We start from the raw sequence: 17,444 nt of genomic DNA, 5'->3' as shown, positions 1-17,444 counted from the left end.
AAAACTAACAATGTGGTGCTTTTACCGCCTTTATATGTGTGGCCATTGGTCTGGCCATCACAGGGGTGATACCAAGAAGTCCAGTAGCACTGACTTAAATTTCTCCATTATGGTGTAGAATTTGTGTACAGGGAAAACTCTGAGCATCAGAGGTTGATTGGTGAAATTTTCAGAATAAAATTTGACCAGATTTAGTGTGATGCCATGAAGAGGGATTTTAGGCCCTTTTCAGATATTTCCTGAATTTTTCTTGTGACTGCATCCAAACTGTACAAGATACACAAACATCCTTCTGGGGAGTTAAAGTTTTATCTTTCATGATCCGTTTAAACTTGGAATGTTTTCTAGGTGAAAGTGTACCTGAAAAGTACGTCTCCCAACTGGGCTTGGTTTTCAGACCAGAAATACTAGTTTTTTGCAGATTATGTGAAAAACCAAACTCAAAGGACAATTTTCCCAAAAGATTTTGGATAAAACATTTGTCAGATTAAGTCAATGACGACTGAAATTTCAGGTAGAAACAGAAGAAATTTTTAAAATATAAGATAAATAAATGATACTAAACTGTTTTCACAAAACCTCAGATTCTTCTAGCAAAACCAAACTAAGTGTGAAAAAAAGCTTAACTTTGTTGTCAGATCGTGTCCTGAGGGAATCAGAATGACAGCTGTCAGTAGAAAACACAAAGCTGTTGGATCGGAATAAATGCTGCTCTGCACGTATTGTTGCAAAAATAACCATACTGGGTCAGGCTGCAGGACTTCAGCCACATCCCAGGATGCATTTTGTGTGACCAGGCAACAGGGGAAGCAGCTCCTGGCATGCCGTATCCAGCCTGGGCATGCATCCACACTGTCTCCACTGGTTCCATGACTAGCAGGAGGTTCAGGTTGGCATCTGTTTTCCTTCCGGTGTGATCAGTTTTCAGTTGTTGGCGTCAACAGGTGACATCAGGCTTTAATTGTGTGACTTTTGGCAGCTTTACTCATGTTCATGCAACACAAGTGCATGACAATGAAAACGTGTTGGCCTGTTGTGTTTAAACGCGTGAAACGTGCTGAAAGACAGACTGATTCAGTCAGTGGGTTCAAGCAACCGAGCATTTGGGTTAGACAACAGGGATCCTCACTCCTGGTCCTGGAGGACCGGTGTCCTGCAGGATTTCTCTTCTAGAACACACCTGACTCAGACAAGCTCTGCTCATGTCTGCTAAAAACACACTGATTTCAATCAGGTGTGTTGGAGCAGGGATACTTGGAATACCTGCAGGACACCAGTCCGCCAGGACCTGGATTGAAGATCCCTGGTTTCGTGTTTTAACAGTTTTAGCTTAGCTAAGGGAGTTTTAAGCCGGTACGAGCGAGCCGGACTGAAATAGCTTGAACCCTGCAGCATGGAGGGGATGTGTAATGGTTCTGACAGCTGTAATGCAGCTTGGTACCATTACTTCTATATTTCTTCATTTTGTTGGGTTTCAGTCTTGAGCTCATCTGGATTCAGTTTGGACCCTGAAAGCAGTTCTCCTGTCGCACCGCTTCACCTCCCTCTCTCTTCTTCCTGATCCAGTGTGACATCCTGTAACACTGAGGAGCCGACCGCTGGCACACCGGGAACAAAGATCAGCAGAAGCTCAACACGTCGTGTCACGCAGCATTTCAACAGCCTGAGCTGCCGGACTGCAGGACTTCAGCTCCCAGTCCTCCCACAGCGCTGCTGGGATCTGTCCACAGTGCTGAAACTACTCGGTCTGTTTCAGAGACAGGAAGTTGGTGTAATTACTGGGAGCACGACAGGAGAGATCATCTATGACTCATAACTGGATGACGTATGTTTCCACAGCTTTCATGCTCCGACTGGGATCTCATTTACAGCCCAGACTGGAACAGTAGCTCATGTTTCTGAAAGGAAAAACAGCCTGACGTGTTGGTAGATATTGTGAAAACAACAGCTGTTGGTGATGTGCTGCATCGTTCACCCTGTTTTTCCTCCTCCTCCTCCTCCTCCCACACATTCTGACCATCTCATGCATACAATCCAGTTCATTAAAAGCAGAGATGCCGTGTAAAATATACATAAAAACAGAATGCCATGATTCATAAATCTCATGTTTTATTGCCAGGAGAACAAAAACATCATGTTAGATGCTGAAACTGAGACGTTTTATCTTCAGATATCAATCAGATGCAGCAACAAAAGGCTGCAAAACATGTGGAGGACTCTTAACAACTAATGTAGTTAACTGGCAACAGGTCAGTAACATAACTGGGTAGAAAAGGAGCATTTCAGAGAGGCAGAGTCTCAGATGGAAAGATGGACACAGTTTCACCAGTCTGGGACAAACTGGATCTAAACATTGTGGAACAATTTCAGAAAAATGTTCCTTAGACTTCAAAGATCTACAGTGTATAAGATTTGAAGAATCACAGAATGAGAAGGAATCTCTGTAAGCACAGGGCAACGCTGGATGCTGGTGATTTTCTGCATTAAAAGCAGACATGATTCTCTACTGGAAACCAGTGCATGGACTCAGGAAGATTGGATCCTCCGATCCAGACAACATCTCATTCAGGGAAGACCTTGCAGATTTCAGCAGGACCATGCAAAACCACATCCTGCAGCCATCACAGCAGCATGGTGGAACAGGAGACTAGAACTGGTTTCAGCATATTGTTTATCTTCTGCTGGAATAAAATAGGAGCTGTTTTTATTTATATTTTACACAAACGTAGTTGAATTAGGGTTGTATTTATGGTCACAATGTACCATAAGTTACAAATGGCATGTTTTACAATCTAACATGTTCCTTGAAGCATCCTGGTCCATTTAACTGCAGTAAATGAATTCTCTGTCTGTTTTTGGATCTCAGAGCTTTTCTGTTTACATGATCGTACACTCTGAAACAGGAAGGCACCGTCTTCACCTCCCGCTTTGTTGCATAACAAGCAAATGCTTCATGGCGTGAAGCATCAGACACATCAGTGCGTTTGCGTTACTGACGCACAGATTTGGCACCGATGTAAACAGAAAGAACAAATATAAGCGGAGCTCAATGGAAGCCGAACAGAAAACGGAAAGCTCCTGAGCACCAGGTGAAGTTGTGCAAACGAAATGGCTCAGACTTAATTGTTCTACTTTAATGCAGAATGCATGAAGAGAAAAACTTCCACAATCTACTGATTTGCAAATTCCCTGAAAACCAGAGGGAAATGTGATGAAGTGGATAAAACCAGAAGTATAAAGTGCTGCAAGCTTTCAGGCAGCAACAGGAGCTTGTTGGGGAAGTCGTGATTTACGCGTAGCGGGTGCATTCAGCGACGCGCATCCTTCTCCATTTCATCAGGGTCTCACCAGGAACCAGGCTTGTCTTACCGTGTCTGCTGGCGGAGCAGGACGAGGCGGTGAGGAGGAGGAGGCACAGAACCGTCCACAGCCGCGGAGATCTCATGGTACATCCAACAACATCCACCGGAGCGAGGAGCCGCCGTTTCTACCAGCTCTCCATGTCTGAAGACAGGCTGCTGCTGCAGCTGCTGGAGGAGGACAGATGGATGGAGAGGGCAGGAGTGGGAGGAGAGAGGGGAGGAGAAAGGGAGGGCTGAAGGGAACATACAGTGCGGCAGGAGGCGCCGCACTGGAGGAAACTAAACATGACTGGAGGAAAAAAAAAAAAAAAAAAAGGGGGAAAGACCAGAATAAAGGTAAAGATGATTCATAAGGAGAAATACGTTTATTCAAAATATTATATTCAATCTAACCAGTTTAAAACTGAATCAGTTAAAAACAGTCAGATAAACTGGGACATCTCATGGTTACTGTCTCATAAAAACATTGTTATAACCTGTAGATGGCTGGCTACTGGTTCTGGATCTGAAACCCTACAAAAATAAGGTGATTAACTGTTGATGGTGTCACGATCGGGTGTAAAAGCAGCTTTCACTAAATTTTTAGTCTTTCCAGGCAAGGAATGGTTTTAGCCCCATCACTACATTACCTGTCATTTAAATAAAATCGTAAAGGTCATGGTAATGTTTGAACCTTTACTAGACGCACAACAAAACAAAATTATTCTCAGCGTTTTTTCAGACCAACTTAAAGAAATCAGCACAAGCAATTAAAAAATTAATACAAAAAAAACACAAACATCAAGAAAGATGCTGAGAACAAAATGTTTATAGGATATACAGAACAATTCTGGAAAAATGCCAATCAGGTGGTTAACTTGTGACCGGTGAGGGTGTCATAATTGTGTATAAAAGTAACATCCATTTAAAGTTTATTTTACAAGCAAAGACTGACCCTGATTTTACCAATTTTGTAAAACCATCATAACACAATGATCAATGCAGAGACATTGGTTCAGGAGGAGCATGAACAACCATTTCTACCCAGTGCACAAGTGAAACTGGATTACACTCAGCAGAAGCCATATTTGATCTCTGTGTAGAAACAAGACAGATGTCATCTCAGATGGACAGAAAGACATCAGTGTTGATAACTGGTACAGAGGGGTTAACTGGAAATATGCCACCATCGAGTAGAGTCTGAGGTTGTTATGATGAAACATTGCTAATATGGAAGCTTTGTGTCTTCATAAATGTGTCACAGTTTCCAGCTGAACGGAAAGCAATGTTAGCATAAAGACAAATCAGCAAGATACAAATGTTTAACAAACTTTTGGACAAAAACTGATGAGTCATGTTTCAGCCCCAAAGCTGCTTGGTCATTTTGAAGCATCCAGGTTGCAGGTTTATGATGTCCTCGTCAACCTTTCTTCAAGGTAGGTCCATTCATGCTCACATTCACCTTCAATAGGAAGATGGATGCTTGCGGTGTTAGCCATAACATGACGTTTCCCCTCCTGGCCAGTTGGTCTGAGGAGCAGAGTCTCTGCATCAGGACTTGGCTCGCAGGTCCACCTCACCCAGCCAGAAAACTGCCAGAGCACAGCAGTAAACGGAGCTGCTTGCTGCTTTTTATTAAAATTGAAGTGAGATGAGATTACTGCAGCATCTGCAGCAGAATGAAACACATTTACACCCATCTGTGTCTGCAGGAAGAGACTGGAGACAAAAGGATGAACCTGAAGGAATTTATTATGCAAGAAATAAATCCCACGTGACATCTGGTGTGTTTCATATGAAAGACTAAAATAACAACACACAGACAGGTTTTTATCTAAAAATAGTTACTTTCATCACAGTTAAAGCTCAGGTTTGTTGCGTCGCATCTGCAGCCCTGACAAGGAGCGCTGAGTTGACTCAGCTGTTCGGGCTTCTAGTCGACGACCAGCGAGTTCCTCACAAACGGGAACAACTCGAAGTAACCCTGCAGGAGGAAGCACACAGGAAGCTAGCATCAAACAAGGCAAAGGATAACCACGAAGAAACAAGAAGAGACGAGGAAAAGATACAAAATGGAAAATAAAGTAGAAACACATTAAAACCTGCAGACTGATTGATGACAATGTGACACAGAAGTACAACAAGAAGATTAAAAACAGGGATGTCTGATATCAGCTTGTTTACTGATATACCTATTAAGTACCAATTCTTGATTTCCGATACCGATATCAACCAATAAAGATATTTTTGGAGAGTTGTGCCAAACAAACAAAAATAAAATAAAAACAAAACATGACATTATTTGTCAATTTGAGTTTAAGATGTAGCTAAAGAGTTTGACATTTATGTGTAATAGTTAATATCCAAATAATATTGGTATGGCAATTATATCGGAATACTATAGAAACACAACAAATTAAACCCACCAGAAGAAAACCTGCAAACTACGTCTAAACCATAGACTGTATATAAAAAGATGGACGTAGCCTCCGTGACGTCACCCGTAGGTTTCTGAAGAGCTGAATTGTAGCTCGATGGGCGGTTCCATCGCCATCTTGGCAGAGGCATGCGTGTCGTCTCACCCGGAAAATACAAATATGGACAAAAAGGTGGAGCTAAGAGGGGGGCTGTGAGCGTCATGGTGGATGATTGACATCGAGAGAACTCCGAGCTTTCTGTAGCTAAAAGCTAACCGAGCTAACACGGAGGGAACAGGAGCTAACCAGCTAAGCTAAAACCGCGGTTGTTCTACGTTCTTCTTACTTGAAGCGGGGGATTGGGTACACGTCAATCAAAAGGACACGCCCCTATATATGCCGAATTTTGAGATTAAATTACTTTTAAACAGGAGAGTGAGAAAAAATTTTTTTTTACTCCCCCCACAGTTGTCATGAAGATAAACTTGACCCATTAAACCCAAAATGGATTTTTGTAAACATGTTTATTTCTGCTGTGAAGTTGGTCTTTTTAACATGGGAGTCTATGGAGGTTTGCTCTGTTTTGCAGCCCCTAGTGGACGAAGGGGGAACTGCAGCTTTATGCAATTCCGCATAGGCTTCACTTAATCGCCGAAGGCTTCGTCCATCTTTCACATACTATGCAGGACGTCTATGGTCTAAACAGACAAGAAAACAGACAAGAAATAGACAAGAAAATGTAAAAAGTTGATCAAATCGTGCATTTTGAGCTCAGTCACCTTAAAGAGGGTGGTGCTCTGAAGCACGCTGGAGGTGCAGCACATCTCTCTGATGGAGTGCATGGAGAGCTGCGGAGCGCCGATATCCACCACGGGGACACCGAGACGGGCGGCCAGGATGGGCCCGATGGTGGTTCCACATGGACTATCATTACGGACCATCACGTCCTGCATGATCACAACAGGAAGTCTTAGTTCTACCCGAAAGGGTCACATTTACTGCACCTCAGACAGGCTCTACGCCCTCTAGAGGCCGTGGAGAAGAACTCCAACAGCTACAAATAGAGAGCAAGACGTTGAAACGCTAATTTAGTTCATTTCTCAAGGGAAGAGTAAGAAAAGCAGCATCTTTTACTTCCTTCTGAACAAAACTACAGTTATATGCTAGTCTTAAAACATGTAACGTTTTTGAAGTTGTGAAAAATCAGGAAGTTAAAGCTTCATTTTGAACCATTTCTCCAACCAGTCCTTCATTACTGGGAGGATATGGATTACACAGTTGACAAAGAGGATGTAAAAGTAATAAAACCTTCACAGATATAAGCTCAGCCAGGACTCAAGAGATGTTGGTTTTCCTATTTTCAGTGAAGTATTTTGAGTCATTCTGTATTCATGGTTATGACATACAGGGAAATCCTGAACACTGGTTTAAAAAAAAAAAAAAAAAAAAAAACTGCATTTTTAATTTGTTTTTTACTCATTTCACCTCATTTTTACCACTTTAGCTGAACTGAACAGGTAATTGCTTTCCAAAATCTACATTTATCATCAGACTGCATATAAAGGCAGATATGTCCCGCTTTACAAGACACTTCTGGTTGTAAAGATCTGACTGGAAGTGATCTGAATGTGCTGCATGGGAACTCGAGTCACATGCCATGAACTCGACCATGAACGGCGTCCGTTTGGCCTTTCTGAGCTGTCGTTTCAGTGATGACAACAGACAGCAGATCAAATTTGTCTCTGCTGTTAAATTTTCCCTCGTTCTCCACCTCCTGCTGCGGACGCTTCGTCTTCATGTCTGATTGTCAGAAATTATCTTTCCCGCTAAAAAGAAGCAGATAAATGATGCTGATCCATCAGTGTGTCGGCCTCAACCAGCCTCCAGCAGGAAACATTTCCCCCTCCCATCTCTCACTCACACACACACACACACACACACTCACACACTCTCACACACACACTCACACACACACACACACACACACACACACACACACACACACAGCAGTACCTGCAGCGGCACGCCGACCTGCCTGGCCACTTCCCTGACGACAGAGGCGGTGACGGCCGTAGTGGCGTAGCGCTGGTTACTGTTGAACTTGATCACCGGACCCTGAAAATGAAGGAAAAAACGATGAAGGCCATGACACCCCCAGTGATTCTGGTACGTCTCTGATCAACAAAAGGTCCCGACCTTGTGGAAAGCTGGTCGGTGGTTCTCCTCGTGCTTGTCCCTGAGAGGAAAACGCATCAAACTCTGAGTTAGATGAAAACTCCGACAGAAAAAGGAGAAGAGGATCCTGACAGTGGTGATGCGTTTAATGTCATCGGGTTTGTGTAGGTCAGCTGGATTACTGCAGACCAGGTGTGGTGAAGGTGTTGCTGTTTGTGTTTCGGCTGGTAAATCATCTACACTGATGGTTTCTTCAGGTTTATTCTTGTGTAATTAAAAGAGCGAGACGAGTTTAAATGCAGCGGCGACCTGGTTAGAGGTTAATAAATCCCTATACAAAAGTAGGCGCCTGGCCCTCATTATCATTCCTAATAGAAACTGCCCTAAACTCCATCATACAAGATATTTTTGTCCCTTTTCTCCACCTTTTTATTTTCTTAAACTTTGTGATCACTTCAGCTCATCGCTGCTGGCAGCACAGCATTTTGCTGCAACGCTTCTTCTTGAATGAAATGTTTTAAATCCAGTGTGTTTGTCTCTCTCTGGATAAAGTGTCCACACATGTAACCTGCTATTAAACCAGCAACCATTAGTGCTATTAAACCAGCAACCATTAGTTTATTCATTTTTAAATCACATAAACATTAGTCTTGTAAAAAAAAAAAAAAAAAAAAAAAAAATTTTTTTAGAATTTTAATCAAATGACTTTTTTTTAAAAATAAAATCAGCAGTTGTGTGTTTTAAATAACTTCCTAATCAACATTTCAATGAGCAGAAATAACTTCATACACACGCGCTGGCGCCCCCTGGTGGTCCCGCAGCTACATAACTCAGGAAAAATACCAGAACTTCCACCATCAGATCTAGTAAAATGTCAAATCATGATTAGTCTTCCAGTTAAAATGCTGGATATAAAGAATGAACATTTTAAACTGGAATGACAGCCACTTCAAAATATGGAGTTTGAATAGAAGTCAATGGGACAGTTTTAGCCACAATGTTCACCACAGGAAGTTTCTGAATGACAACATGAACAATAACATCTAATCCGTTTAGTTGGTAGTCTGTAGCAACGTTTAAATATTTTGTCTGTCAGACTGAAATCTGATGGGAGATTCAAGCCGGCATGTTTGGATGGAAGCGAGGTAATGCGATCCAATCAGCTGGATTCACCTGATTGACACATTTACTCCGATCATCATGCTTTTGACGCGCCGTGCTGACTTGTAGGGTGGAAAAAAAAAGAGTTTTTCTTCATCCTGAATTATTTTGGTTCCTGTTGGAAACAGGTCTACAGCTCCTCCTCCTCCTCCTGCTGCTGGAGCATCAAACTGGTTTTGGTTCAGGTGTAAACAGGAAGCAGGAGCTGCTGATGTCGTACTTACTGGTAGTTGGGGTGAACGGCGTGCGCCATGTCAGCGCTGATCATGAAGGACAGCGGCGCCGCCTGCTGGAAGGCGGTGAGGTTGGAGGAGGAGGCGGCGAGCCGGCTGAGGATGAGCTCCGTCAGGTTGGACTGAGCTCCCTGAGCGCTCTCTGATCCCACCTGCAGTAAACGCAACACGAGTTTCCGTGAAGAAGAAAGATTTAACCTGCAGATAAATCATTTCATATGGATGCAAAACAGAAATGTGACATTTAAAAAGCTAAAATCAGATTTAGTTTCAGATTCCTGAACGATTAATCAGCGAGCTTCTCCAGCCAGCAGCAGTAAGACGCACCACCAGCAGGCGGCGCAGCACCCACCTCCTCGTTGTCATACAGAGTGATCATCCGCACGTTGGGATCTTTGTCCAGCGAGTCGCCAGAGCATGACTCCAGCAGTGCCTGAGCGGGCAGAGACGGAGAGGAGGACATGAATAAAGGCAGAAGTGGAGACATACGCAACCTTTCAGCTGCCGGCTTCACCTGCTGACGTCCAGATCAGATCTGAAGCATCTTCACCACACCCGAGATTTATGGCAGTTTGTTACAAATAACCACTTACAGTCATTTATTCACTAATTACAATTATTTCACTATTTACAGTTATTTATAGCAGCTTCGCTCCTCCAGCTGAAGCCTTCAGAGAAAAAGGAAAACGTGGATATTTCAGTCATTTCCGACCAGATTTCCCGTCTTTAGCAATATCTTCACATTCATCTCATCACGCTTTTTTATGTCCATTTCATAAATTTATTCAATTCTCTTCATACAGAAAATAAATTCTATGTGAGATTGTTATTTTTATTTCAGTTAACTGAAATCAAAATAAATGAAATATCTTATATAATTTTACCTTACTTAACATTTGCTGATATGCAACTCAAATTCTATTAGATTATTTTGCAGAAACTTTGTGTATTTATATTTTATATATGACATTTTTAATTTTGTCTTTTCATACTAAATTTAAAATTTTATCTAGAGTTTGATGCAGTTTGGTCATTTTTACGTTTTAGTACTTTCATCTTTCACTTAAATTTTTTTTTTTTTTTTTTTTTTTACATACACACATACATATAATATTCCACATTTATTCTGTTACCTTGTGTGTTTTTAGTTATTTAATTTGATAAATGATTTTCTTTCTGTTTACTTTTAAAGCCTAATAAACTAAAAATTTTATGTAACATCATGTTATTTAACTATTATTATTCTTACATTTATAAATTAAATAATTTCATATAGTCATTTTATTTTATATATTATTTATTGTTTAAATTAAATTAATATATAAAATGATCAGTTGTATTAAAAATATTATTTTATTCCTCATAAAAAAAAGAAAAAAAATCAGATCAGAATAGAATGGAAATTAAACAATTCTTTGTCTTAATTTTCTCCTAAAACCCCAAAGTCTTCTGAAAAGCTGCAGAATTAGGCAAAAACGTGGAACTGAAAGTCTCAGCTTCCTGCTCAGACGCTCGGCGGCAGACATGACATGCGTGTGGCGTGTCAGAGGAGAGGTCGCACCTGCAGCGCGCAGTAGCAGCTGTGCAGGTTGTCCAGGCGAGGAGAGTAGATGAACTCTTCATAAACGCCTCCCAGCGCCTGCATGGAGGAGGAAACAGGGTCAGGTCATTTACACACTGCTGTGTGTGTGCGTGCGTGCAGGTGATGCTTTTTACCAGACTCACCGCAGGCTGCGTGTCCGCCAGACACAACTCAAAGTCCAGCAGGTCTTCCGGCTGGACGTCCAGCTCTGAACACAGGACCTTCACCAGAGCCGGCTGGTGTTTCTCTGCCTGGTGAGGAAGAAACTTTACTTAGCTTCGCTTTGTGCAGCTGTGAGCTGGATTGTCCAGGATGGAGGCGGGGTTACCGTGTTGGCAGCACAGGAGGCGTCTCCAGAGGAGGAGGATCCTGTCTCCAGTTCCTCCTGGACCACGGTGGCGATGATGGGCACGCTAACAGAGAGACACGGTTCAGGACGCGTTAAACAGGAACATTCCTGCTGTGGGAGGTTTGCCGGCTTACAGGTGGTTCTCCTTGTTGGGGCCGAAGGAGTCGTTGATGTCCCTCTGCAGGTGGATGGCCAGGTGAGGGATCCGGAGCAGAGGTCTGGGGACGTGGACCAGCTTGTGGACGAGCCGGCCGCCGCTCTGAACGGAGACAGTGGCGTTCAGACGGGAGGAAAACGCAACACAGTTTTTCAGAGAGTGATTCAGCACATGAACAGAACCAGCTCTCTGTTCGCTTGTTTCAAAATTATAATAAAGTTTTGACAAAAGAAGGTTCAGAAATCAGTATTTGTACTCGCAGCTTTCATGCCTTTCCAACCAGTTAAATGAGATCTCAACAAACTAGTACGGGTCGGCTCAGGTCAGGTCCGCTTGAGCCAGGCCAGGCCGGGTCGGACACGCTAGAGTTAGAAGGCCCAGTTCTGCTCCCTTGTAGAAGTAAACATTTGAAATGTGCGTTTCAAGCGTTGTCATAGGTCGCCATCATCAGACTTCCATGTATTATTTACGTTACCGTGGTTATTAAGTCAACTCATCCACTGGTGGGCAGCGTTGAGTTCCCTTCCCAGTTTTGGCACCGGTTGTTGGCGGTAACGCACCACTATGAAGCCGTTTACAACCATCCAAAAACACCAGAAGAAGAAAACCAAAATATTTTTTAGCAGTCATCATCTTCTGCGTCTTTAGGTGACGCTTCTGTGGTTTCTGTGTCGTCGTCTTCTTCTCTGGTTGTGTGTCAGCTACACGACTCAACACTGCCCCCCACGACTTCTGGTGGTATCACTCTGTTGTCTGAGTCTGACGAATAGCTGAGCTCCGTGACAACGGACCAAATTACGTAGCTAACCAACGCAGAGAGACAGACGAACCTGTCTGTAGACCTCTACAGGTCGGGTGTATTACTGCAGCTTTTTCACTGGCTTCACGTGAACACACGCATGACTACACCGTCGTCATGGAGAACCTAAAACCAGATCAGCGTTTTCCGTGTGGACACAACTTCTAGCAGATTTGTTTATTTCTCTGAAAGATACTTTCATGGCCGTAGATCTGACAGATTTTTTTTCTCGGATGAAGAAACAGAAAATGAGGAGCGAGTAGGAGGAGAAAGGAGGAGCAGGTGTGGATATGAACGCAGATCCTCGTACCTTGACCATCACCCGACCAGCGATGGTCAGGTCTCGGTCGAACCAGGTGTTCCAGATGCCGCCGCCATAACACTCCACGCCGACCTGCAGACAGCCCTGCTTCGTCCTCTTAGACCTCGGCTTCACCTGAAACCAACAACAGCAAACTCACCTGCAGCGCAGTCGACACCTGATGGAGACCTGAAGGAGACCAGCTGATCCCGCGGTTACCATGTTAACTCCCACATGTTACCAAACACGTCATATAACAAAACCTGGTCTCAGAAGTACATAAAGACCAGCCGATGGTCTGATCAGATTAAAGCATCTGTTGGTCTCACCCTGAGGCAGGGGCTGTCTGTGTGGGCCCCGATCATGGAGAAGCCGTTTCCTGGCAGGTAGCGTCCACCCACGGCGAAGGCGATGAGGCTGGAGAAGTTCCTGGTCACAAAGTACTGCAGAGAGGAGGACAACGTGAAGACGAGACCTGACCTGTGGATTTTTACCCCACTGGACCTCTAACCCCGACCCACCTTGCGCGCTGGCTTGATGTCCCACTGCTCCGTCTCCTTCAACTCAATGAATCCCGCCTCCAGCAGACGGCGCTTGCATTCAGCAACCACTGCAGAAGAAGAAGAGTTGCACTCTGCACCTTTACTGTTTTTTATGCTGGAACTAAATGAAAGCAGAGAACCCAGTCCGACACTGGAAAAGCCTCCCTGTAATTCAGCTCTGAAAGCTGTGAACCAGTAGGTAGGATGGTCAGTGACTGTGGGTAGCGACCGACCGTGAAAACGAACGATTCCTAATCATTCAGAGATTACAGATTGTTTATCTTTTCTGACAAAAAGGAGGCATTTCTCAGGCCGTTGACATAAAGAGTCTCTTCTAATGAGAAAATGATCTCAGGATAAAAACAATCAGCTTGTGGTTTCCAGATAACAACTGTGGGACCTACGTACACATAAAACATAAAAAATGTTCACATCTGGCCTAGACCTTACACTCACATATTCTTATGTTTAGACTGCCCGCAACACTGATTTCAATGGATCCAAAATAGATACACAAGACAAATATATCATCCAATCAGAAGGCTTATAAGTCCCTGAAAAGCAGCAGGAAGGAGATGCGAGAACTTAAAATAATGCAAGCTAAGATGAAAACAGAGATAACATTTTAACATGACTTAATTTAGGGTCATATGTCATCCCTGCATGAACATTTTAAACAAGCAACTAAATCATTTCTACATTTCAGACTCAATGATCCTTATTGTGTCAGCGAAAGATCAGAGTACAAAGATAGGACGTGTTCTGGCCACCGCTGTCTTTATCTTATCTCAAACTCAATTCCATCTGCTAACCTGAGCATCATCTCCGCTTCAAACAGCGGTAACGCCAACACATGCACGGCTTCTTCAACACTCATCACAGCTTCACGCCTCTCTGCAAACAGCCGCCAGTTTCAGGTTTCTTTAGGGATTTAAATCATTGTGAAATCAGCAGTTTCAGCACTTTAATCTGGAAAAATTAGTTTAAAGGAACCAAAGAAAGAGAATGAAAAGTGCTAAATGTAGTATAAATCAGCTTTAGAGCAAGAAAAATAAAACTTTTCGTAGCTCTGAGAGAAGAATCGTGAAGCAGCATCTTGTTTTGCAGCAACTTGATGGTAAATAATCTCATTTCAGAGGAAGTTTCTGTGATTTTCTGTTGCTGTTTCAGAAGAGTGCTTCAAGATTTGTAAAAACCTGTTTCTACTTTAAAACAGCTAAAATAGAATAAACAGATTTATATGTGTTCAGAATGCATTTTTCCACCATTTGGGACATCTTGCAGTGTGATGGGGAAGATATGAGGAAGATGGCTGGTAATAACTATCCATTGTTAAAACAATCACAGTTTTGTTTAGGTTTACCATGATATGGAGACACTCCCCTGTTGACAAACTGCAGAAACTCCTTGGCTGCAGCCTGAACTGCTTCTTTGGAGCTTTTCATGATCAAAGCCTGAAGGGGAAGACATAAAAAAGGAAAGAAAAGAGAAAAATATTATGTTAAAAGCAGACAGTTCCCTTACAGCTAGCAGTAACCAGCTACCTGCTGCTAGCGCCGATTACAGAACAACCAATATACAGCCTTACTTTTAGAAAGAAAAAAAAAACAACAAAAAAAAAAAACCAAATATCGCTTGCAGACTAAGTAAAACTTATGACAAACTAGCAAAAGTTTGAACCTTCAGGAAACACGAAATTAATGCATATAAACAGCTTTCGTCCGATAATGGAAACACCGGTGAGCTAACCTGTAGCTAAAATAAGCTTGAAGCCTCTTCGTCCTTTTATCTGCGCTTCTTTCCTCTGTTTTTCAAATTTAAAGCCGTTTTCACTGAGAGGCGCTCAGTAAGGGAGCAACACTTCCACATAACACACTGACAATACCCATATTTATGGCCCTTACCTGCATTAACTGCACTTCCAAAGTCTGAACTCCGCCGCAGTGAGGCAAGGAAAAGAAAGCTAAAGATAAGCAGCTGAGAACAGCAGAGAAAGAAGCTGCTGCTGTTGCTCAACGCGGCGCCAGCGACACCCAGCGGTCAGGATGTGTAATAACTGAATTTGCTTTTTTTAAATTTAATTTTATTTATTTTTATTTATTTATTTATTTATTTATTTTTATTTGCAAATTGGTGTTCAAATACATCGACATATCTATACTTTTTATGTGAAAAAAAGTTAAAGAAATGTTGATTGGAAAATATCAATGAAAATGAACGTACGTAAACCAATAGGATAAATAGGTACATACTTCTATGTACCTATAGGTACATATACACGCTCAAAAATAGAGGTACCAGCTTGTACCTAAAAAGGTACAAATGCTTGTCACTGGGGGTGTACTCTTTAGAGAGACATTTCTGTACCCTTCAGTTCTGGTCTATTTTTGTACCTTATCAAGTTATGTTTTTTATGTTTTCCACAGCATTAGGCCTGGTCCATTCCACTTAGCAATATTATCTTATCTTTAATCTAGAAATAATCTTCAAAAACTCAAAATACTGACCAGCCATACACTTAGTTTGCAGCATCTGACCTTCATTGTCTGGTGTAGTAAATGACTGTTAAGTAGTACTACTGTCATCACTCAACTCTGTTCCAGTTTGTAACATTACAGCCATTAACATAACATTTTTCAATGCTGCAGGTACCCTTATGGTCAAAATGGTACAAATTTGTACTTTATGTCACTTTGAACCCTTTTTCGTACTCTGAAGGTGTGCTTCTGGTCTCTTAAAGACCAGTATTGTACTTTTGAGAGAACATTTCTTTAAAATGTACCTATAGGTACAGAAATGTCCTTATCTTGTACCTCTATTTTTGAGAGTGTAGGTAAATACTTCTAATAAAACTAAATGTATTTGTAGAGTAGAATGAAGTTCATATATTGGTGTACGGTGTGGGTATGTACATAAATACATGTGTATATGCAGATATCTAAAGAGAGAGAGTATAAATATATAGATTGGTGCATGACCACCTATAAAGCTATATATATGTTGTCTCTGTTGTCTGTTGTCTCTCTATATATGTATGTCTCTGTGAGTGTATGTGGGTATGTACATGTGTATGTATGCATGAATATATACAAATGTGTACATGAGAATGTATGTGTACATGCCTATATTTATTATTTTTTTGGATTTAATTATTTCTTTTCCATAAAAAAAGAAGATGAAAAGAAAACAAAATATTTAGGAGAACAATTTAACAACTGCAAGGAAGAAAAGACCATAGGAACACATAAGCATTGCTTCATCCTGCTCCTTTTCAGACTCTTTAATAATTGTTACTTTTTTAACCTGTTGATTAAATTGTGTTATTTTGTCTGAAATAAAGAACTATCTATGTATGTATGTATCTATCTATCTATCTATCTATCTATCTATCTATCTATCTATCTATGTACTTACTTGTGGTTATCAGTATGACTTCTTATAACGCTTATATAATGCTTTATCATGGAGAAGAGAATAAAAAATTAATTTAATGAAATGAAATAACAGACTTGTGTAACTTCTTAAAACCTGGACATCAGTGTTGCACCAAAACTCAACATAAAAATGCCAAATTTGACTTGATTTTAAATGTTTGCATGTTAATGCATCATCTAAAATTAAATTCCATATGTATTTTTTCATTTAAAAAAAACTGAGAATAAACTTCCCTTTATCTGTTTCTGTTGAGGCTCTATTGTCTGTCCAAAACCCTCCTTATGCTCTATCTACGCCCCTCTTCTTTTGTTACTATTTATCATTGTATCACTGCAGGAACCAGCCTTATATAGTTGTGAACGCTGAGGGTGGAGGAGACATGCAAGCAGACGGCAGACACTGAGGAAGAGGAGGAGAATCAGGAGACAATGAGGAAATGTTTGGCTCAACTGTCAGTTTGCATCATCTCAGCTGCTCCTGAGGAAGCCCAGAGGGATGACAACTCAGACTCTATTCATAGACGTAAGAGCAACAGGCTGCAGCGTAGAAAAGATAAATCGAGATCATTTAGGAATGGCTCAAAACCTGCAGTGCTGCTCTTAATCATGGCATCAGGACATCAATCATGACATCATTATGAGTGAGTTTGGTGCGAGTCTGGATAACTTTAGCTTAAACTACTTCTCTGTAGTATATATATATATATATATATATATATATATATATATATATATATATGTATAGATAGATAGATAGATAGATAGATGAATAGATAGATATAGATATATAGATTTATAGATATATAGATATAGAGATAGATATATAGATATAGATAGTGCTCAAAAAAATCAAGGGAACACTAAAGGAACACGTTGTAGATCTAAATCAATGAAATACTTTTATTAAATACTTTGTTCTTTCCATAGTTGAATGTGCTGACAACAAAATCATA

At 41.4% G+C, this 17,444-nt stretch overlaps 2 protein-coding genes across 2 annotated transcripts in view; both read right to left on the bottom strand.

Moving 5' to 3' along the window:
• ptprnb (protein tyrosine phosphatase receptor type Nb) overlaps nucleotides 1-3,445 on the bottom strand; it is a gene marked incomplete at its 5' end in the record, with an annotated part of 35,095 nt that extends 31,650 nt beyond the window's left edge. The window contains one exon of the mRNA XM_079264230.1: nucleotides 3,370-3,445. Coding sequence (XP_079120356.1) covers nucleotides 3,370-3,445 — 76 coding nt within the window. The remainder of the gene's footprint in view (nucleotides 1-3,369) is intronic.
• A 1,636-nt stretch (nucleotides 3,446-5,081) lies between these two features.
• Nucleotides 5,082-15,054, bottom strand: dnpep (aspartyl aminopeptidase). Its single transcript, XM_079263612.1, has 15 exons — nucleotides 14,962-15,054; nucleotides 14,421-14,511; nucleotides 13,037-13,125; nucleotides 12,845-12,958; nucleotides 12,525-12,650; nucleotides 11,393-11,517; nucleotides 11,238-11,322; nucleotides 11,053-11,160; nucleotides 10,889-10,966; nucleotides 9,680-9,760; nucleotides 9,319-9,479; nucleotides 7,955-7,994; nucleotides 7,772-7,873; nucleotides 6,538-6,705; nucleotides 5,082-5,325 (listed from the first exon to the last, which is right to left on the bottom strand). Exons 1-15 carry the CDS (start codon nucleotides 14,965-14,967, stop codon nucleotides 5,275-5,277), a joined length of 1,425 nt encoding a protein of 474 aa, XP_079119738.1. The 5' UTR covers nucleotides 14,968-15,054; the 3' UTR covers nucleotides 5,082-5,274.
• Between the last annotated feature and the right edge of the window lie 2,390 nt (nucleotides 15,055-17,444).

This window comes from Telmatherina bonti (genome assembly GCF_933228915.1).
Source record: "Telmatherina bonti genome assembly, chromosome: 24".
In the NCBI taxonomy this organism is placed as follows: Eukaryota; Metazoa; Chordata; class Actinopteri; order Atheriniformes; family Telmatherinidae; genus Telmatherina; species Telmatherina bonti.
Note: the sequence above shows the minus strand (reverse complement) of the source record. Positions and strands in the feature narration are given on the sequence as shown.